We start from the raw sequence: 24,578 nt of genomic DNA, 5'->3' as shown, positions 1-24,578 counted from the left end.
CTGTTCTTAGATCTTCTCTAATATGGAATTTCTGCATTAAATATCTTTAAAACATATTTAGGATTGATGATTTACATTTTGAAGTGAGTGTGTTAAATTTCATTGCTTATCTCTAAGTTTACTTACACTTAGCCTTGTGTTGTGTTTATTGCTTAATCTTTAAGACTATATTTGATTGAAGTTGTGAGCAATGTTGTGATAATCACAATCAGGATTAAATTGGTGAGGGTCCGAAATCAGGATAAAATAGGTAAAAACCCGGTAAAAATCGGTAAAAACCAAATAACCATTCCCGACCCCCACGAACGAAAATGAGAGTTCCTTGCACTAGGAAGCGCAAGCCCCTCCGGGACCTTGTTTTTTCGGGTTTCCCCGCCTCACCGGCGAGTCTTTTCCTATGTATGATCATAAGGCCCACCATTACCATACCGAGAGAATGTCGAAGTAAGGAACGTAGTGCTTGCTTGACGTTAGGAAAGCAAGGAACGAAGTAGCTTGTCCGCATCGGGCAAGGTTGAGACCCTCATTCAATATATGGAATAGCATTGGCTACTAAACTCGCTCCCTCCTTACTTAGCTGAGTAGGGATCAATAAAATTAAAAAAATACAAAAAAATGATTTTATTCAAATTCTTTAGTATATAAAGCATCCCCAATATAAAATAAATGCATTGACACATAAATATAAGAAGAGAACTAATATATAAGATGTGTAATATCTTAATATGTCCATTGCTACATCACACATAACAATGAATCATGTCTTGAATCCTAAGTCCTTACTCAACTTCACAGTATCAACAAAAAATATAATAGTGTATTTCATATCATGAGTCAACTGTCATATACAATGAAATGAACCAACTAACTAATGATTTCCTCTGCTCTCTTGCGAGAAAATGTAACAACTTTCCCTCTAGATGTAGAAGGCCTTGGTGCTGGCATTGGACTTTGATGTCCTCTAGAAGCTAAAGAGCTAGGAGCCATAGGAGGTAGACTACGTGCTCTATTGGTGACCATGGTAGGTGGTGTCACCTCCTCCTCCTCCTCTGCATCTGTTACCCCTCCACTACCTCCTCTAACCAATCAGGGGCTAACTCCATGATAGGCCTTTAGCCTCAACCCTCCATACAAAAGTGGTGTCAATCCCATCCAATGAGATGGCCTCCACGTTACGTGTTCTCTCAAGTTGCCTCACCCACAATCAGAAATTGTAGTAGACATAGACCATGTCATTAAGGCGCTGGGACTCCAACGTGTACAAGGGTCATAAATTATAAATTAATAATTATAAAAGTAACAAATTATATTTTGTATTATTTAATGAATTCAAAAAATTAATTGGAATTTTTTTTAATCTGTTGCACTTCTTGGTGTGTATTTTATCAAATAGACTACATTTGCGCTCGCATCTGGAGGAGCTACATGTTTGGCTAAGCACTCGAATGACAAGCTTTTGGAGATTGGGTACTCCGCCACCATATTTTCTCCACCACACATCTACAACAAATAAGAGAAACATAAGAAAAAAAATTGAAATTTGAAAGTTGGAGCAAAGTATGAAGAGACAATGAAATTTGAAAATTGAAACAAACTAAAGCTTACCTGGAATTTTGTTTTTCCTATCATGGATAGCCATGTCAATGCTAAATGTGTTATCTGCCATCCTGTATATCTCCATTTCTTTAGAGATTTATGCACATTCTGCTGGAGATGACACCATCTTTTGAACACAGGTGAAGAATCCATCCACGACTTCAACATTAAATATGAAATCACAGGAGTAAGAAAATGCGGGGTTCAGGTAGATCCCTACAGCATGAATGGGACGATGGAGTGTATTGTTCCATCGCTCATCAATCACTACCCATACGAGTTATTTCTCAAACCCCTCATCCCCCTTTTCATCGTACTAGCTACAAATAGATTCTTTGGCCCTATCCATGGCCTTATATAAGTAGCCCATTGCGGGCTTGTGTCCATCAACTAATTGAATAACATTTACCAAAGGTTCAGTAATGCTATACAGCTCTTTCACTCCTGCCCGAAAGCTTTTCTGGTATGAATCTATCCTGCATATGGCTTTAGCCCCTGGTTTGTGGTTAAATGACAAAGCATGCCACTCATCTGAAAGAAACATTCTCTTCACATCCCACATAGAATTCAAGAGGGATTGAAGAGATATGAAGCGAGTGGCAAACTATGGAATAACAGGGCATGCCAACTCCTTGTTGTTGGTGAATGTTCTCATCAAATGAAGCACAAATGCATGATTATATATAAATTTTGTAATGCTTTTTGATGATTCAACAATATCCTTGACAAAATGAATTTTTCCTATGTCCTCCAACATCAAGTCAATGCAGTGTGCAACACAAGGTGTCCAAAATAAGTTAGGATGCCTCTCCATAAGCATCTTGCCAACAACAACATAATTTGAAACATTGTCCGTTATGACTTGGACAACATGTTGTTGACACACCATGTTGTTGAATGAACACGTCCAACAAATCACATAATAACCGTGCACCTTTGATATGTGCAAATGCAACAACAAATTTGATAAACATTGTCCCCTTGGGAAAATCAACCAAGAAGTTAATAAGGTTTCTACCCTTTTGATCAGTCTAACCATTTGACATTATAGTGCATCCTGCCTGTGCCCATGAGCCCCTGAACTCTAATCTCTTAGTGCATTCAATGTTTTCATTTTGAAGCATATGCCCTCTAAAGTCATCACGGGAAGGGGCTTTGTACCCCGGGCCAACAATAGCAATAACATCAATCACGGGCTGGAAAATGGATTGTTCCTGGCAACGCTGAAGGGAACATCACTCCAAAGAAGACACTTGCCCAACAATTTGTCAGCTTCTTCCCTCTCCCTTTTCTTAAGAGCTGACATGATAGATGGTTGTGCACTAGATGTGGTTCTAGGAGGAAAAAAATGATGAGACGACTATGGGGTTGACTGTAGAAATTGATGTTGAAGAAGAACTAGTAGTACTCTCATGGTTGCCTCCCAGTCCCACCACTCCACCCCTTGCCATTTGACTCTTCAGAGCTACCTTGGTCAGTTTGGTTGTCTCGATTTCTTCCAATGTTTTGAGGGCTTTACGGATGATTTTTGGATTTGTATTTGTGCAAAACCCTACTTCATGTATAGGAATTAGTGCAAGGTGGAATTTCAATCGGTATACTCTTGTCATATGTTGCTACATGTCATGTCCCCATTTTTATTCTTCTTCATAGTATAGCCAGGGTGGATTTCTAGGGCAGGAGATGGCCGGGTCAGTGGAGCATATTTATGTCATTAGGGGTCTCGATGGAGTTTTGAGGAGTTTTTATGGGATTTGATGACATTCACTTGGCATATTCCATCATCTACACAATTTTCCTTTCATTCCGTCGTATTCCGACAACTTTCAAAAATCAATGTTATTATTGGGCTTAACTTAATTAATTATGCTCGAGGTGGCATTCCGTGGAGGTTAATTGATGGAACACCTCAGTGTAGTAGCTTGTTGGAACCAGAACGAGAAGATTTATAGGATGGGATGGTTAGATATGAGTTACAGTGACCTGAGGAGACATGGTGGCCAATTTACCCCTTTCCCGCATTAAAAAGAATATTTTAATTGAAATAAAAGAGGGAAAAGTGCTCCATGATTAAAATAATAATAAAATAGAAGGTTCTAGAGGAGTTCATCAAATCTATAAAAGAGGAGGAGGAGACCATTGGAGAACATCTTGGATTTGGTATTGTTTCTTGTATGAGAAGATGAGAACCTGGTTATCTACTCTAGTGGTAGCCCCAGGACGGAAACCCTCAGGTGATTTAGTAAGAGTGGGCGAGCACCCATATCTTCCCTTGGTGGATCCATTCAGGGTTCACAAGTTGCAGTGATTTGATTTTTAGTTTGTTTTGGGAGGCCCATTGTGGCATTATTGTAGGTCTGTTGAGGCCAGTTATCTCAACTATTTTGTTATTCCAACATGTAAAACCCTTGTTGATTTCGGGTAGCATCGAATGTGCTCTAGCCACGAAATTTGGTGGAGAGGTTGGGGCACATGAGATCTCCAATACCCAGAAAGGGTTTGGGTAGATTCTAAACTTGGGGAAAATAAAATATTAATATGTATTAATATGAAACTGTTTTAGAATGGTCCAAAAGACACGGATCAAGCTAGATCTAATCTTAGCTGTTGATTAGGGAGTTAATCTCGGCCGTTGATATGTCAACAGGAAAAGTATAAGAGGAGGCTTGAGGGTCACTTGGAGAATACACCAGAGTGATCAATCATTTTATTCTCTAGAGCAGGGTTTTCTAAGAGAGATAGAATTAGTGATCGGGAGTTGCAGTTGAGGGGCATTGAGTACAGAGAGGCAGAGAGGCAGAGATAGTGCCGAGAGAGCAGCGCAATAGCTAGGAGAGTGACGCAGAGCCATCCAGGGTTCACGCAAGGCCACACAGAGGTAGTCGGGAGTTGCGTAGAGCCTAAGAAAGGCTAGCGTTGTTGACGCAGAGGGCCAAAAGACTGACGCAGGGCCAATGTTGGGCTGAGAGGGGCTGACACAATCCAGAAAAGGCTGACGCTGGGGTTTCTGGGGTAGATTGGTGCTAAGGAGCTGCTGAAAGGATTGTCCGGGGTTTCAACCGGGACATTTGTTAGTAACTGAGAGGTATTATTGCCAAGGAAATTCTCTGTTGGGTAGGCCAGTTTCGGCACCCAGATTGTACTCTGATATTGCTTAATAAGAAAACCCTCAAATAGCTGCACCGATTTTCCCACATTAGGTTTTTCTGGGGACATTGGTCCAAAAATAATGGTGTCATATGGTGTGATTGTTTATGTTTCCTTCAGTTGTTGATATGTAATATGTTGAGCATGCACTAGTGTTTATTTTCAGTATTTACATAACTCGTTAAGTAATATAACAAGTAGGTAGGAATAAATCAGATAAAGTGCATGGAGGGTTTCTAACTAAGTAGACTTAGAAACTTCAACATGGTATCAGAGGCTGATTGCAGATCACAGGAGGACTGAGGACATCAACCGAGCCAAGCAATAACAACAGAAAATAGCTGTCTCGAGGTGACAAAAGCTGTTTCTAGCAGAGCAGCAACAAGGGAAGGGTGACACAGTGCCTGCGTCATTAAGGGTGAGCTAGGAAGAGGCATCGCAAAGGCTAAGGAAGGCAAAGGGAGCCTCACACAGAAGCTGGGAGGGCTGACGCAGTTGGCTGAGGAGGCCGGGTTGCTGTTGCCTGGATTGCGCAGAGGTTAGGAGCTATCACCTTCAGGTTGCTAGGGTTTAGAAGGTTGTGGGAATATTGCAGAGTGGAGCTGGTGAGGTACTGTAGCCAGAACAATACCTGACAGAGCAAGGCCAAGAGGAGGGAGTTACTACCGAGGGTTTCTAGCTGAGGATCCTGGATCAGTGGTGCAGTTGCACAAGACGATCAGAGTAGCGGGCATCTCGACAGCAGCAGAAAGATTTCTAGGAGAGAAATCGGGAGTCAGGGGGAGTTCAGAAGAGAACTTCCAGACGGGAAGTAGAGACTCGGAGGAGTCAAACAGAGAACTTCTAGGAGGGAAGTAGAAGAGCATCATGGCACTACACGAAGTAAGAGACCAGGATAGACTGGACAGAGCATCGAACTTCGCAGTCTGGAAGGCCAGAATCTTATCCGTACTTGACAGAAATCGTGTCAAGAACTTCGCCTTGAAGGTTATAGCTATCCCAGTCAACCCCAATGATAACGACAAGTACGAGGAGGCAATGGCGAGGGCCAAGAGCATCATCCTTGACGGGGTCAAGGACCATGTAGTACCACACATTGCCGAGAAGGAAACGGCATATGAGATGTGGGAGGCCCTCAAGAAATTGTATCACATACTTCCATGCAGAGAAGAATGTTACTTGAGAATCAGTTGAGGTCGTATCAGATGAAGAAGGGAGAGCCGATTGACACCTTCCTCGAAGGACTGAATGAGATTAGTTGACTGCTATAGAAGCCACGTCGGATCAGGAATTGATGGTGAGGACGACCTTAAATGTAGTCTCAGAAGACTGGGACGTATTTGTCTAGAGTATACTGGGTAGAGGGACACTTCCACCTTGGGATGAGATGTGGGTTGCTCTTTGCCAAGAAGAGATCAGACGATAGGCGAAGTCGGGTAGCAGCAGCAAGGGGATCAAAGTCAAGCAGGAGGAGGAAGATATTGTCCTAGCATCTGAGGGAAAGCAGGAGAAGCGGAAGAAGAAGGATCTATCCAAGATCAAGTGTTTCCACTGTGGGGAGCTGGGTCATTATGCGACCTAGTGTCCAAGGAAGAAGAGTAAGGGAGAGTCTTCCGAGACTAAGGCAATGCCAACGAGGGTAGAGAAGGAAGTTTTGACAGATGATGACTGTGCCATGAGTGCACATGCACCACTTGAGCGGAAGTGGAAGACATCGAGCTATAGTCAGGCAGACTACAGGCGATGAGGAGTAGGATCCTCGAGGTACCCAACCTCTTGGATTAGACCTTGCTATGGGAGCCCTGAAGAGGAGTAGCAGGACTGGCTTAGTTGGGTAGAGATGGATGCGGATGGTGCGACAAAAAGAGCTACAGTGCAGGAGTCCTGAGACAGCGTGAGGCTAGCAGGCTGCAGCAGTACGAGAGGCACAAGAGTGTTGCACCAATGCAGAATGGCACAGAGAGGTGTGCAACGGTGCGAGATGCAGGGAGTTGTTGCAGCAACGCAAAGGTCAGAGAGGGTTCACTTGTCAGCGGCAGAGGGAGCTTCAACATCAGTGGGTGTCTCTAGCCCAACAGAGAGGTCAAGTTGGGAGATCAGTTACTTACTTCTCAGTAACTGAGTTGCAGTGCAACAGTGGGCAGCACGATGCAACATGATGAGAGGAGGTGCAGTGTAGATGCAGTGCTGGGAGAGAGGACCAACATCAACATGAATGCAGAGGGCGTTGTCGTACAGATGCAGCAGTGTCAGTGGCAGAACCATGCGCGACAGTACAAGATACAACAGTGCAGAGGATAGTGGGCAGCAGGCCTAACATCAACATAGGGACCGATGCCGGAGGATCAAAGTAATACTCAGTGAGGAGTATTGCTAAAGCACAATCCTCGCTAAGAGGGAGTGTTGATTTGGGGTAGCATCGAATGTGCTCTAGCCACGAAATTTGGTGGAGAGGTTGGGGCACATGAGATCTCCAATACCCAGAAAGGGTTTGGGTAGATTCTAAATAGTTCAGGAGATATTAAAATAATTAATATCTTTAATGGAGTCCCTAAGTCTAAACTTAGGGAAAATAAAATATTAATGTGTATTAATATGAAATTGTGTTAAAATGCACCAAAAGACATGGATCAAGCCAGATCTAATCTTAGCTGTTGATTAGGGAATTAATCTTGGCCGTTGATATGTCAACAAGAAAAGTATAAGAGGAGGCTTGAGGGTCACTTGGAGAATACACCAGAGTGATCAGTCATTCTATTCTCTAGAGCGAGGTTTGCTAAGAAAGATAGAATTGTGATCGGGAGTTGCAGCTGAGGGGCATTGAGTACAGAGAGACAGAGAGGCAGAGATAGTGCTGGGAGAGCAGCGCAGTAGCTGGGAGAGTGATGTAGAGCCAGCCAAGGCTCACGCAGGGCCACACAAAGGCAGCCAGGAGTTGCGCAGAGCCTCAGAGAGGCCAGCATTGCTGACGCAGAGGGCCAGAAGGCTGATGCAGACTCATCTAGGGTGACGCAGGGCCAACGCTGGGCAAAGAGGTGCTGACGCAGTCCAAAAAAGGCTGACGCTGGGGTTTCTGGGGCAGATTGGTGCTGAGGAGCTTTTGGATGGATTATCCAGGGTTTCAACCAGGAAATTTGTCAGGAACTGAGAGGTATTATTGCCAAGGAAATTCTCTGTTGGGTAGGCCAGTTTCGGCACCCAGATAGTACTCTGATATTGCTTAATAAGAAAACCCTTAGATAGCTGCACCAACTTTCCCACATTGGGTTTTTCCGGGACATTGGTCCAAAAATAATGGTGTCATATGGTGTGATTGTTTTTGTTTCCTTCAATTGTTGATCTGTAATATGTTGAGCATGCACTAGTGTTTATTTTCAGTTCTTACATTGTAAATAACTTGTTAAGTAGTATAAGAAGTAGGTAGGAATAAATAAGATAAAGTGCATGGAGAGTTTCTAACTAAGTAGACTTAGAAACTTCAACAACTCCAACTTATATATTATAATAAAGCTAAGATTGTTTCTACTTATCATGTTATGGAATTGCATGCATTTTATCTGTTATATTTTACATGGCAATCTTTTGTTTATGAGTAGAAATTTTATGTGAAGAGTTTGGTCCAAATTTTCTTCGTTTGGAACATTATAGTGGTATCAGAGCTTTGGTCTTGGCTCAGCTTGCGGGGTTTCAGTTTTAGTTGCAACAATTATTATCGGAGGGTTTTGCCAAAGAAGTCAAAACCTAGTTTCTGCTGCAGAATGAAGATTTATTAAAAAGGGGCTCGACAAATTACTAAATGAATGACAAAATCTCTTGCAAAATGTTGCAAGCGTAATAGATCCGACAAATTGGCTCGTATTATGTTGCTATGTGTTGTCGCGCGGATTGGCACGACAACGCTCAGACCGGGGGCTGTCACTCTGATCCCCGATCCCTCCGTTTAAGCCTGTCTCCCACGGCTAAGGGGGGTAGACCCTGTGAGATGATGAAGGCCAACTGCCAAACAGTTGGGCTGGGAGACGAGATGCACTAAAATGATTTTATTAATTTGATAGACCAGTGCCTTATGAGATTGGTGCTTAAATGATTACTTGCTAGACGATATAAGAACATGAACCATAAACAGCAATCATTTATCATCAAATAATGAGAACAATGCTTTAAATATCCAGTAAAACCACAAAGCCTGTAATGATCAAATCTTAATAACGATATCTAGCAACTAAGAAAATACTGATGCAATCACAAATCGTTAACCAGATAACCATTCATGTATAGATAAAACATTCATTCCGCATAAATTTAAATCTCAGTGTGAAAAATACGATGTGATGAATTCCCGAGAAAAAAAAACTGACATTTGGCAAAACTTCCCACAAAATTTATATATATATATATATTTTTTTTAAAAATCTAAAAATGAAAACTAGAAATTATCCTAAAAATAAAACTAAATCCAAAATTTAAACTAAAAATTAACAAATTAAAATCTAAAAAATAAAATCAAATTAAATTCTAAAATCTAAACAACGAAATGCATTTTTTATTTTTATATATTTATTTTTATGAATTTATGTGCAACTATATTAAAAACATTAAAATCTAAATATGTTAAATCCTAAGAGAACTAACATGAAACGAAACTATACAAAACCCAATAAATAAATTAAAACCTAAATAAAGTCTACGCTAACCTACGACTATACTAACGAATTAACAACACTACGGTGAAAGAGTGAATCGAAACCACGACGGCATCAATAAATCGATTCAACGCAGCTGCACACACATTTTCCTGAGCCAAGACTCGTGAGTGCATATACGATAATGGTAAATCGATATCAAACAAACCCTAATCTACAGCGTGAGACGTGACTGCGTATATATTCAACAAAAAAAATGCAATTTGAAACGGTACCTGATCAATGGCTAGCTGCGTAGACAACGTGAACCGGCCCAAAGGCGCAGATAGACTTACGCTGGCACGAAAGCGGCTTTCAACCGACGCTTCTGATGCTCACGCTTTCTGGTCTTGATCGATTTGCAAACAGGGCAGCCGCACGCAGTCTTACTATCTCTATGTTTCTTATCACAGGTGAGTGCAGGAAGTGGCTGCCGTCAGGAGATGCAATGAGACTCGACGTGAATCCCTTGCCTGTACGCAGAGGAAAAGAGAACGCCGTCAACTGGATGAGAATTTATCCTCTGTCTCTGATTATGCAAAGAGATTGCCGGCAGCAAAAGTGTTATTGCCAGTGGAGCTCGATTTGGAAAAATAAGGCTCAGGATGGGTGTTTTCATGCGCTGATTTGGACTGAGAACCCTGTTTCTGCAAGAGAAAAAACAAAACCCAACATATAATATGCAAAACTTCGAAAAAGAAAACTCTCAAAATCTTAGAACAAAAAAAATTTATGGCTCTAAAACAGCCTAATTTGACAATAATTGCAGTAATGTTTTCAATATATCAGAAATTTGAACTTTGCTGTGAACAGAAAGAAAATCTCTCAATGCAAAACAGGAATTAAACTTTATATGATTAACCCAGGGCAAAATCAGCTGGGCTCTGCAAGAAAAAGCTTGTGGGAGTCGGCTGGTTCAGCCTAGAACTTCCCCAAACACCCACCAATATCCTTCACCTAAAGATTTCTGCACATCTCAAGCAACCATCAGTAAAGAGAGCAAGAATGCTGCTAGATTTCAGGAAATAATGGAGATACCTGCCATTATTTCAGAAAACCCTAACAACACTCAAACCCTAGCAAGTGAACAAGATACCTGTGCTCACAATACTCTGAAAACAAGCTATTATTAATGGCTGAAAACTGAAATATGCAGAAAAATAAACATCTCACAGCAATTCCAGAGAGTAACACCAGCAAGATTTGGACCCCAAAGTCTTCTTTTATTAACTAGAAATCAGATTACAAGAGAGCTTTTTCAGTACAGACTCACAGATCGAATCCTGGCGACGCCTAGCACCCTACTTAAAGGAAATGACTCCAACGGCTAGTTCGAGTGATCCATGCTGAAATGATCTCGACCATTGATGAGGATCAAGACATCTCTTGATCTCATCCGTCGATTTATTATAATATTTTGCATGCATTCACTTAAAATATTATTATTTTATTAGTTAGGGTTTTTGCTTTATTTTTTAATTTTTTATTATTTTTTATTTATTTTAATTTTTAATTATTTTATTAATTATTTATTTATTTTATTATTTTATTATTTTTATTCATTTTAAAATGGATCATCGAACTAAGCCTTCGGAAACATCACCTAGGACCTAGGACTTAGGACTCATGAGGGGATTTAAAACATTTTTCGACCCTGAAGACACATTTCATCATGATTTTTTTACAAATATACATCTCAAGGGGACAAACCCACTTAGTACAGACCCTCATAGACCACCCAGTTCTGCGACACAACTATAATCTAGCAGATTAACACACTAGGATTCTCCTAAAGTTCTAATGACAAAATGCATCCCGGCTTTGGGGTCAGGTTTGAAGGAAAACTCTGCCGATCATGGATCGGTGAGACGAAAAACCTTCCGGGACAAAGATTATCATTAGAAAGTTAGGTCCACCTAGGCAATATACGTACACGACTCATATCTGCTAGGATTATTTACAATTCATACATGCAGACCGGGTTTACAATCAAAATGATCAAGTTGCTGATGATGGCAGGATGGCACGGACATGCTGATCAGGTGCTGCCCCATTTTGCCAAAAAAAAGGGGGGTGTACTGCATGGGAAGTTGACCGGTAGTGGTCAACACTATGTACGCAGTTGCATTTTTCAGATGAATCCTTGGCCGCATTACCCAAAGTTTATTGGAAAGGGACAAAATACTTTTCTTTTTTTGGGGGTCCCAACATATTATTTGAAGTGGGCTGGGAGAATAAATTATCGGGCAAAAAGGGGAGCACTAAATTCTATGAAGGAGCCAAGTATTAGATTCGTGGGCAAATATTTATGAAAATCAAAACTACAAAAATGGCCGAGCTAATGTATTATTGTGGGAGGCTGAACCGGTTTGGAGTTAAATCTTAAGCGTGGCCAAATCTAAAGTTATGAAGGCCATAATTTAATTCATAAAACGTCTTTGCCGGCAAAGATTTTTGAGGAGCTTCCGAGACAGAAGGGCCGTGATAGAGGCAGCAATAGAGGACCCGAACACTGAAGACGAAATTTTCTGAATACGAAGCTGAATTTGCTGGGCGAGTTTGTGAACCCCGCAGAAGTTTTTTCCAGGTTGAGTCACTTAAACCCCGTGCAAAGTCTGAGACAAATTTGGAGTGTGCGGACAGAGTTATGACCAGTGGGAAGTACCGTGGGTTTTTTTGGGCCATATTATCAGTGGCTTATAATGTTGGTCATGTGTATCCATTTGGAAGGCACGAGAAATCCTCAAACACTGAGAGTACCTATGTGAGTCATTGTTATGCTATCTGCTGAGGCCGAGTGTCCCATTTAATTGCTAGACAAGTGTTGTGGGTCGAATTCTTTGGACTAAGTAGAGGCCGAGTTCACCGATTTAAGGAGTTCACTGATTTTGGGCTGGCCGTGTACATCCAAATTTGCTGAAGGACGCTTCTGCTGTGATGACTGTGTATTCTTGCTAAAGAAGGCCAAGGGCATACATTGAGGATGATTTGGGAAGGAGAACACACTTCGAACTGTGCTGAACGAGTCCTATTTTGACTGGTTGTTTTCAGAGCAGAGACCAACAGTTGGAGAGAAAAATGAGCTGTTGATTGACTGAATGAGATTATCTGGGTCTGCGTGTCATTGGGCAGCGTCTAGCAGTGATACCATGTAGTGGCTCTTTCTTTTTGCATTATATCAAGGTAGGCATCATTTCAGAAGCATTTCACAATGTTCTAACCAGGTTCTATTGCTCTATTCCCTTTGTAATATCAGTTGCAAATTAACCCACAGACTTTACATTTCCATAACTCATTTCCTGTGGTGCTGAGTTATTATTAATCTTGCTCTTGCTCCTTTTCATCACAATTCAGATTTGCATCAGTCTTAAGTAAATTTTGGAAATCAGTCTTGGTGATTATAAAACATTTTTGTTGCATAGAGGTCACTGTGTATATGAATTAAAATTACACCTACAACAGTGTGTGCCTAAACTGTTTGAAAAAAGGTCACTGGAAACTCTCACAAAAACTTAGAAATTTATTGTAAATTTGAGGAAATTCTGGAAGGAGAATTTTCAGTGGAATCTCCTCAAATTGATTGGATCGATGTCTGCATATGTGATCCATGGCATTAGCCATTATTCAAATGAGGCAATTATCTGTGGAAATTATCATTATACAAGTGGCATCTTGGAAACCCAGTTGTGTTGATTCCTGAAGTCTATATGGTGGAGCAAACCAGTTGAAGCCTTCATCATATTACTGACATCTGTTATGATATGTACGCAAAGATATATGTATGCTGAGGTAATATTAAAAAGGCGCTGTTTTGAGTATGTATACTGGTACAACGGCTTGAACGTGTTGCTGTGAGTTGGTATGTCAGTAAAGTGCGCTGTTGTTAGTGTATTGTCTTGAGGGTAGAATAATACAGTGAGGTAATTGACCATTGTCAATTGTACTGCCTGTATGGTGCCATGAGTCTTGATGTCATTATTGAAGGCAGAATTATACTGCAAAGAGGTTGCTGTTAGATGTGAGTTGGTTGGCCATATTAATGCCCTTGTATAGTTGCTAAGCCATGTCATGTTTGAGTGAGAGAATATACTGCTGTAAAGGTCAGTTGAGGCGTTGTAGCAGCCTTGTATTGTCATGTTATTGTTGACTGATTGTAGCTGAGCTACCAGTACCATTACTTCCATATATGTTGCTGAACAATGGAGTTTCTAAGACACTTCATAAACCAACACAACGACACAACCATTGATTTCTTAAATCACAACAACACAACCATTGATTTCTTAAATCACAATGCTTCTATGGACCAAAAACCCAAGCAGAACAACAAACATTTTTCAAGAGGGGTCTATGCCATTCTTTAGAGAGATCAGCCAAAGGATGTGCAGAAGGGGGAGGAAATAGAGCACAAAATATTTTCTCTTGGGACAGATTTGAAGCACATGAGGGTCACATGGAAAGTTCTCTTCAAATTTGATAAACTAGATGCCCTTCTTTCCAAAGTGAGCCAGTTAGAAGGGAAAAAACTTATTTGGGCTCTGAAACCAGCTATGCTTGCTCTCATACAACACAAGTTCTTCGAGGAACCTTGTGAAGGGGTTAGAATTCCAGTTGTAGCTTGTCTTAGTAACATCATGAGACTAACCGCCCCTATAGCTCCTTACAATGATGATGTTATGAGGAGAGTTTTCAGACTAGTGATAGAAACTTTCCGAGACTTGGACAACAGTGCAAGCTCTACCCTTGGGAAGAAGCTTGACATGTTAGGAGGCATGGCCATGACCAGGACATTTGAGATCCTGTTTGATCTGGAGTGTGATGATTTGATCCTACATATTTCCATTGCTTCTTTTGCATTAGGAAACATCATCTTGACAGAGTCATAACACACATGTTGTCCATCTCGTCCTCATGTATGAGAGGTCGTGATGCCATTTGTCGAGAGTTGCAGTCTCGATTGTTGTCTATTTGGAGAAGAGAGCAGTTGGTCTCACCTGCTGCTTATGAGCTAGCTGAGAGGTTGGTTGAGCAAAAAATTGGGCTGTTCAGGAGGCAGTTGACCAGGGAGGAGAAACTCAAGATTGGGGGATCATGCAGCAAGAATGAGATGAGGAGGAGGGGACTTTGCTTTGTCTACAAAGGACCTTGGGGACTTAACCACTTGTGCTCGAGTGATGTTGGGGAGATAATAGACGTAGAGTAGGTGGAGGTTCCTTCTGACTTTCATGGTGAGGACTTTTCTCTGGACGAGTCCATGGGTTCATACGACGATACCTCTGAGGAGCACGAGTAGTCATGTGGAGTTGAGGACAGTAGCCCAGATATGCATCCATGCGTGGTAGAGGAGTATGAGGAGCAACCGATTGTTACCATGAGGGAAGGAGTTCAGGGAGTAGATGAACGACCGATGATTTAGCATAGAGAGCATATAGAGGAGCATGAGTCATGTAGAGTCGTTGACAGCAGGCCAGATTCATATGATGAGCAATCAGTGGGTCCTAGGAGAGACATTCAGGATGGTGAGTCATTAGTGGTGATTCAGCATGAGTAGCATATGGTGGATCATGAGTCAACTGAGGAGGATGATGCACATAGTATGCATGGTGAGCGTTCTAGGGAGGGCCATTTGGAGGTTCATATCGAACCCTTGATGATGGAGGACGAGTAGCCACCCTTGGGGTCAGTCGTTGATGAGGAGCGGACAGAGGTACATACAACTGGCAGGGTAACAGTATTCTCTGACACTTGTCCTCGGGTGATGTTGGAGTATGATAGGACAGTTTGGCAGGAGATTGGTGGATTGGAGGAGCGTGGAGCTTCCTATCAGTCGAGGGAGGTGGTAGTGCATTCATCTTTGTGTTTAACCATTGATGAGGTGCAAATAGATGTAGTGGCAGCTAGACAAGCTACAACATTTTCAGGTAGCAACCCTTTCCACAGGTACATAGACGGGGCTTACAACACAGTTTGTCCACTTTTTCCCATTAGAGGGAGAGAGGCAAGATTTCTTGGTGTTGATTTTTGGTAACAATGGTATGTTCTATGCTTAAGAGCAATTTTACTTCAATTTCTTTATTAGTCCGATATCAATATCCAGTTTAGAAATCACATCAACATGATAGTAAAATGCAGATAGAACATAAACATAAACAGTAGAAGACAAGCCAACACAAGAGGACACAAGATGTGGCACCAGCCAGGGACAAACCCCAATGTGCTAAAACCCTTGATCAATTTTTCTTATATTCTTCAATAGTTCAACAAAGAGAGAGATAGTACAATTTACAAATCTAATAATTTATGACAGTAGCAAAAATCCCTAACCAGTAAAGTCAACGCTGGTCAAACATGGTAGAAATATCCTCTAATCAGCTCAGTCAAACCCAGTGATCCTCGGCCTCTAACAAGAAGCCTAATCATCCCAAAATAGTGCGAAAAAGTCCAGTAAAAAACTGGTCAATGAAAGTCAACTTGCAGCCAGCCTTAGGGTAGTCAATGCTGGTCAAAGGAGAGGTCAGATTTCCTCAATTTTAGTGCCTAGATTTGAGGCCTGCTAGGATAGAGATACCTCAACCATATCGAAGTCAAAACTGGTCAACGCTTGAGGTGAACACATTCAAACAACAATCCTGCAGCTCGGTCAACACGGTCAACGCAGTAAACAAAATTCGTCCTTCTTCCTTCGCAAGTGTGAGAGAGTTGCCCAGATATGCGTACCCAATCACAAGAGGATAGAGAGAGATGTGAGATGAGATGATGGTGAAAATGACTTGAGGTCTCCTCCTTTTATATGCAACGTTGAGGATGAGTTCGGGGGTTTGAATGTCTGTTTTGCTTGTTGGCCGACCTTGACAATTTATTCATAATATAAATAAATTCATATCTTTATTTGTACATGTCGGAATCGGATGATCTTTAGATCAATCCTACACCTCTCGGAGAGAGGAATCTAAGAAAAATATCAGCTGTCATAAATAAAGAAGACACATGTGGAGTTTGGCCGTAGTTGCCAATTTTAACACTCACTCTCAACTAGGGAGAACTCCATCTGCTAATCCATCTGCCAGTCGGTACTAACTCTGCCATCAATGCATTGCTTTGCACTGCTCTGCTCTGCTTTGCTGAACTATGAAGAAGAAGAAGTGATCGAGAATGTATCATACCATTCTCTACTGACCCAGATAAAAGAAAGTGTCTCATACCACTCTACTGACCCAAAGTTAGTTCTAATCAAAAGAGAGTGTGTCATACCACTCTTACTGACCCGAAGTCACTTCCAATTGATCCCAGATCAATATCGGTCATCCTAGCATAGGGAGTACGGTAGTACTCGATGCGTCCATCGGTAGTACTATGGTCCCTATCCTCATTTCCCTACTCATTTGCCAGATGAGAGGAACTTCCCATGAGTCCCAGACTGCATGGCTAGGATGTCTCAGCAGGAGAAGGATGAACCACTCATTTTGCCTACATGTCGCCAGGGGTATCCTAGGGGAAGGCTAAACCACTCACCTTGTACATAGCAAACCACTAGGGGAAGGCTGAACCACTCACGCTGTGGTTGCTCATCGCTCCAAGGAGTAACCCAAGCCCCCCGGAGCTCCCAAAGCTCAATGTCCATATCATACAGGACCCTCACAAGAGGGTCTCTCCAGGGGTTTTGTCAGAATATCGATGACCTTCTCATCAATCCCAATGTGATGGAGCCTTATTGCTCCTTGTTGTACCATATCCCGGATCAAGTGGTACTTGATATCTATATGTTTGGAGCGATCATGAAACATAGGATTCTCTGATAATCGAATCCCACTCTGGTTGTCACAGAGGATCACGGTGGTATCCAACACATGTCCAAACAACGCACTGAAGAGCTTCCTCAACCAGACAACTTCACATGAGGCCATACTAGCAGCTATGTATTCGGCCTCAGCGGTGCTCAAGGCAACCGATTTTTGCTTCCTGCTCATCTAGGATATCGAAGCATAACCCAAAGAAAAACAACATCTAGAAGTGCTCTTCCGATCCACCATACTGCCAGCCCAATCGGCATCAGAATAACCATGCAACCCCACATTTCCGGCAGTGTATCTTATTCCATGAGTGATTGTGCCCCGAAGATGTCTTAGAAGATTCTTGGCAGCAATCCAATGTATATGATGAGGCTCTTACCAGTGAACATTTCTTCGGGAGTCTTGGAGTCCAATGCTTGATGAGGGCATCGATTTTGAACATACACGACAGTATTTGCAAATTCAGCCCGTAGGATCTTTGGAAGCACTTGATCATGAAGCATGGCACAAACAACTTCTACAATAGTACGATTCTTCCTTTCACCCACACCATTCTGCTCGGGAGTGTATGGTGTTGTAGTCTCCCTCTTAATGCTAGCTTCTTTGCAATAATCATGGAATTCATTTGATTCGTACTCAGTCCCATTATCAGTCCTCAATATCTTGATTTTCTTCTTGGATTTGTTTTCAATCATGGCTTTGAAGTGACGAAACCAGGTGAGCACTTCATCCTTCTTTTTCAAGAAGTAGATCTAGGTAGTGCGAGAATAATCATTCGTAAAGGTGACATAATATAAGTATCCACCCAAAGAGTTTACGGGCATCATACCAGATATGTCAGAGTGGATCAATTGCAATATATCTCTGGTCTTGCTATTACTTGAGGGGAATGGTCCCCTTGTAAGTTTTTCCTTCGACACATCTTGGCCATACACCTTCATTCTCTACTTTGAACTTGGGCATACTTGTCACCATCTGTCTCACATTGGGTAGAGCCTTATAATGAAGATTGGCAAACCTTCGGTGCCATAGTTCAGATTGTAGAGATGTATCGCAAGACATGGCTCCCAGTGGACTTCCTCCAACTTGCTACAAAGTGTCAACCTTGAACCCAAGAGTAAAAGCATCTTTAAATTTCCTTTTCCAAACAAGTACCTTTCCATCAATGAATGCCACCTTGTATTCTTTGTCTTCCATTGCGGAAATAGACACTAGGTTCTTCTTGTAAATGAATAGTGTTACCTTGATTCAATTGAAGGGTAACATTCCCTACTCCCTTCACGGGATAGGTGGCATCGTCTCCAAGGATAATCTCCAAGTTTGTCTTCTTCTCTATTAGATTAGAGAGAGCTTCCTTGTATCCAGTGAAGTGCCTTGAGGCACCACTATCAATTAGCCAATTCCCCAAAGTGTCCGGTGGAGAGGTAGTGGAGAGGGCCGATATAAGATAGTACTCCTTTTGCTTATTGTTAACAACATTTGATTCTTCATACATGGAGTTCCTTGCTTTCTTGCAGGGTCGACCATATCCTTGATATCCCACATTCCTTTTTCCTTTGCCATTGTACCTTCCATTCCTTTGATTATTGCGGTTGAAGTTGCCCATGGAATGATTGTGACCATCATCATGCGATGTGTCCCTTCTATTTGGACACTCCCTTGCATAGTGGCCAAACTTATTGCAAACAAAGCACTTGCCCTTCCTTCCTCCCTTAGATTCAGGCATTCCATTGAAATGAGCTTTAGACCCTGCATTATTTCTCCTTTTGGCATGAGCAGAGAATGCATTGGGGTTGCTTCTATCAGAAGGCATTTCTTGCTCCACCATTCTTGTTTCTTCTTGAATGCATCTCAGCATCAATTCTTCAAACCCTAGAATTCGATCATTATTGAGAATCATGGTTCTAAATATATACCATTCGGCTGGGAGTCCTCCAAGGGTAGTGATAGTAATTTCCCTGTCAGGAATGTCCTCTCCAATCAAAAGTAGATCATTCTTGATCTCAGTGATCCTTAAGAAGTAGGATTGAACATCCTCGTCCTTTCCCTTCTTAATATCCTTTAACTTATTTTTGAGAAATAAAATTTGATTAGCATCACTAACCTTGAACATGCAGATGAATTTGTCGTAGATCTCCTTGGAGGTGTTCAAATCGGAGATGTAGGCCACCAGACGCTTATCAATGGAATCTCTGATAATCTTCTTTTCTTTGACTTCAACCCTATTGAACTTGGGCTTCGCAGCAACAGGTGCATTTGAAGGAGGCTCAAGGATTTTACCCTTCACATAATCCAACACTTTTTATTCTGCAAAAGTCAAATAAAGAGACATCTTCCATCCATGATAGTAAGATTTTTCACGGAGCTTGTCTTCACCTGGGAAGTGGGATGAGGAACCCATTGAGCCTTTTGTCCTTGTCGACCTGTCTTTGGTGATTGCTCTTTCACTCTTGCTTGGGCTTTGTCTTCACCTCAACTCTGATACCATGCTAATTTTTGGTAACAATGGTATGTTCTATGCTTAAGAGCAATTTTACTTCAATTTCTTTAGTAGCCCAATATCAATATCCAATTTAGCAATCACATCAGCATGATAGTAAAATGCAGATAGAAGATGAACATAAACAATAGAAGACAAGCCAGGACAAGAGGACACAAGATGTGGCACTAGCCAAGGACAAACCCCAATGTGGGGAAACCCTTGATCAATTCTTCTTATATTCTTCAATAGTTCAGCAGAGAGAGAGATAGTACAATTTACAAATCTGATAATTTATGACAGTAGCAAAAATCCCTAACCAGAAAAGTCAATGTTGGTCAAACAGGGCATAATTCTTCCTCTAATCAGCTTGGTCAAACCCAGTCAACTTCGGCCTCCAACAACAAGCCTAATCAGCCCAAAACAGTATGAAAAAGTCCAGTCAAAAACTTGTCAACGAAAGTCAACCTGCGGCCAGCCCTAGGGCAGTCAACGCTGGTCAAAGGAGAGGTCAGATTGCCTCGATTTTAGTGCCCAGATCTGCGGCCTACTAGGACAGAGATACCTCACCCAAACCGCAGTCAAAAGAAGTCAACACTTGAGGTCAACACAGTCAAATAACAATCCTGCAGCTTGGTCAACACTGGTCAACACAGTCAACAAAATTCGTCCTTCTTCCTTTGCACGTGTGAGAGATAGCCACCTAGATATGCATACCCAATCACAAGAGGAGAGAGAGAGATGTGAGATGAGATGATGGTGAAAATGACTCGAGGTCTCCTCCTTTTATATGCAATGTTGAGGATGAGTTGGGGGGTTTGAATGCATGTTTTGCTTGCTGGCTGACCTTGACAATTTATTCACAATATAAATAAATTATTTATTTGTACATGTCGGAATCATATGATCTTTAGATCAATCCTACACCTCTCGGAGAGAGGAATCCAAGAAAAATATCAACTGTCATAAATAAGGTGACCCATGTGGATTTTGGCCGTAGTTGCCAATTTTAACACTTGGACATGTTTTGATTGTCCAGGTAGAGCATCAAGACTTGAGCATGGACTAGTTTCAGCATAGCAGACGTATCCATCGAACGGGTGTCCATGCATTGGATTGGTGAGAGATCATGAGCTGGCATCCTTTTGATGGAGTATCATTTTTAGTCAGCAACATTGTATTGCAAGAGCCCTCAGAGGTGAGGGATATCACATGCTTCAGTTGGCATCAGGATGTGGGCTGGCCACTCATCAGTATTTCAACACGACATAAGCATGATGGGATTGACCTTGGTCTATGCCAAGGGTTGGATTGGAGAGAGGTGATGAGTTGGTATGCGGTGGATGGAGCAACATTCACAGGCGGAGTTATAGCATATTAGGAGCCGTGGAGCATTGATGCTCCTTCTTGGTGGCATTGGGATCCAAGTGAATCTACTAGTAGTAGGTTGAGTCAGAGATGGACATGGGATCTAGGTACTGGAGGATCAGTCATGTTTCGATAGCTTGGAGGCATGACGTGGACCAGTGGTTTGCATGGGGTCCGGGCATTGGGTCTCAGTTGTGTTGGGCCACCAGATCAGTCAACAGATTTGGATTTCTTGACGGCAAGCAATCTTGGGGTGGGAGGACTGTCATGTCCCCATTTTTATTCTTCTTCATAGTACAACCAGGATGGATTTCCAGGGCAGAGATGGTTGAGTCAGTGGAGCAGGTTTATGTCATCAGGGGTCCCAATGTATTTTTGAGGAGTTTTTATGGGATTTGATGTTATTTGCTTGGCATATTCCATCATCTGCACAATTTGCCTTTCGTTCCGTCGCATACTGACAACTTTCAAAAATCAACATTATTATTGGGCATAACTTAATTAATTATGCTCGAGGTGACATTCCGGGGAGATTAATTGATGGAACACCTCAGTGTAATAGCTCGTTGGAACTAGAAAAAGATCTACAGGATGGGATGGTTAGATATGAGTTTCAGTGACCTGAGGAGACATGGTGGCCAATTTACCTGTTTCCTGCATTAAAAATAATATTTTAATTGAAATAAAAGAGGGAAAAGTGCTCCATGATTAAAATAATAATAAAATAGAAGGTTCTAGAGGAGTCCATCAAATCTATAAAAGAGGAGGAGGAGACCATTGGAGAACATCTTGGATTTGGTATTGTTTCTTGTATGAGAGGTTGAGAACTTGGTTCTCTACTCCAGCAGTAGCCCCAGGACAGAAACCATCGGGTGATTCAGTGAGAGTGGGCGAGCACCCATCTCTTACCTTGGTGGATCCATTCAGGGTTCACTGGTTGCAATGATTTGATTTTCAGTTTGTTTTGGGAGACCCATTGTGGCATTATTGTAGATCTGTTGAGGCCAACTATCTCAACTATTTTGTTATTCCAACATGTAAAACCCCAACTTATATATTATAATAAAGCTGAGATTATTTCTGCTTATCGTGTTAGGAATTGAATGCATTTTATTTGTTATATTTTACATGACAATCTTCTGTTTATGAGTAGAAATTTTATGTGAAGAGTTTGTTCCAAATTTTCTTCGTTTGGAACATTACACCACATAACCTGCAAGTCAATTTTGATTCGTCAAATCCCCCATCGGGCTCACCAAATTCCCACATAGGGTCCAATTTTCTTAACACGTTTGTTACTTTGTTGAACTGTTGAGTCTTAATGCGAGATTGAAGTTTGAACCTAGGGCACAAGAAGAATCTCAAGTTAAACAAATGAAATTAACATACAACATTTTGAATTTTTGACCAAAAAATACCCTCCACTCAATGCAACAATAATGGCAAAAAAAACACACTCAAACCCAAGCAAAAATCATGGAAAAAAAGTAGGGCATAAGACAAATTTATACAAATAAAACTAACAATCAAGATTTTGAATTTTTGACCAAAAAACCCCTCTTCAATAAATGCAACAAAAATGGTAAAATAAACGCACTCAAACCCAAGCAAAAATCATGGAAAATATATGGGTGACTGAAACTCAAGGAAAAACGAAGGAAAAACAAAAAAAATAGGGCCAAATTTGATGCCGATATTTAAAATCCACGCCCTACTAAAGAAACATTGTCCAAATTCGTTTTTCTTCTTTCTTGGGATCTTAAATTCCTTCGGTTTTCTCCTCTCTCACCCTTGTAGATGAGTTGTCCCCCTCGTTAGCTTTCATCCTTGCCCTTTGATTGCGAAATGATTAAAAAAAAACCAAAAATCGTTTTTAAAAAGCGCCGTTTCTGCCCTCCATGATTTTTAAAGATCAGATCTCAATTTTTTGGAAACAATTGCGATTTTTTCAAATCGAAAAAATTGCTGAATTAATCGGGAAAGCGAAAAAATCGCGATTTTCTGAACACTGGTTGTGAGTTTAAAAGCACTAATTATAAATATTAAGTCAGATATTCAAATTAACCTTTATCTTGTTCCCACCTTACACTAGAGCAAATTGAGCTTGGTTGACCATAGGGAAGCCCATTTTGACTAGGAACATTTGTAGTTTAAAATGAGAAAGGCAAAGGCAGTGAGGTGACAGTGGTGGTTTTCCTAATTTTCCCTTGGGTCTCATCATTGTACTTAGAACTTGTACACCTAGTGAGAACTTGGGAGGTAACAGTTACAGCAGTCTTGTTGATCTTTAAGACTTTATCTCAAAGGAGTGCTTGTGTGAAAGGAGCCAGATTTTACATATTGTATATATCTGGTCTATATTGTCAATTGTTGTTAATCATGGTTATCCAGCTCTGTCTAAAGGATGAATTTATGAATCCATAGTATTCCACAGCTTGTAAAACATCTGAAACTTCTGTATGTCAATTTCTAAAACAATCATGTCTTCTTGGATTGGAGCTTGTATTTGGTAGTTGAGCCCCTTTTTTTGTAGTGGAAAGAAGTTGGAGGAGCTTGGAGGAAGAACTTAATATTCCTTTATTCTCTCTCTTTTGGATCCTGCTATTGTGAGTCGTGATTTAAAACCTCTTTGTTTCCACACCATGTGCGTACAGAACAGACTTTACAAGTGAAAACTGTGTCTCAGATTTTCAGATATAAACCAATAGAAAATAAGAATAAGAAAGTGAATATATCTATGATATTTGGTTTGCAGAGGACTTGCTCTCTGCCAGCTATTCATTTGTGGTTGCACAAAGGTATCTATGAGACTGAGGAATAAGAATCTTGTTTGGCCTGTATGCAGGTGATGTTCTTCGCAGTTTGTTCTTGAATGAGCTTTATGGTTTCCAGTTGGACAATCAGCGCTGGTTTGTTCTCTGTTCCTCTCCATTTTTTTTGTGTGATCGTTATATATGTTAAATATAAGCATTGATTGGATGACAGATGCCATTGATTTCACTTCTAAGTGATCTTTTTGACAACTTTTTCACATGACCTTCAGCGAATTTATATTGTTATAAATTTCACATTTATAGCAGCGGCCACTGAAAATGATATTAGGTCATTTGATGATAATGTTAGACTCGTTATTAAGGATTTTGATAGTAGTTTATGAGGATGGATATTATAAACATAATAATAAAAAATAATAATAAATAAAATTAGCTAATAAAAATCATTGCTATAAGTAAAACTGTCACGAGGGTAGACCATCACGGTTCTTATAAATCATTTTTGTCAATCAATATATTTTATATCTGCATAATTAGTAATTTTAAATTATAAACGGAATTGTTTATAATATTAGTATCAGAGCCAATTCTGCTGCCAACTCAAACTGACTGTAAACTCTCTGCTGTCAAATTTGTACAGTTTCGTTCAAATCATGTCAATTTTTGTGCATGCCGTACACTGTACACTGCACACCAGCTGCCATTCGACAATGTACAGCTTCCATTTGACATCGTACAGCTG

At 41.0% G+C, this 24,578-nt stretch overlaps 1 protein-coding gene across 1 annotated transcript in view; it reads left to right on the top strand.

Annotated features, from left to right (window-relative positions):
* LOC149222318 (Galactose oxidase/kelch repeat superfamily protein) overlaps positions 1-24,578 on the top strand; it is a 352,563-nt gene that overhangs the window by 217,062 nt on the left and 110,923 nt on the right. Inside the window, exon 12 of the mRNA XM_089385362.1 lies at positions 23,908-23,971. Within this exon, the coding sequence (XP_089241488.1) occupies positions 23,908-23,971 (64 nt within the window). The remainder of the gene's footprint in view (positions 1-23,907; positions 23,972-24,578) is intronic.

This window comes from Pinus tabuliformis, chromosome Q, assembly GCF_031772625.1.
Source record: "Pinus tabuliformis cultivar Carrire ecotype Pingquan chromosome Q, CPIR1, whole genome shotgun sequence".
NCBI lineage: Eukaryota > Viridiplantae > Streptophyta > Pinopsida > Pinales > Pinaceae > Pinus > Pinus tabuliformis.
This window is presented reverse-complemented; position numbering and strand designations above follow the sequence as displayed.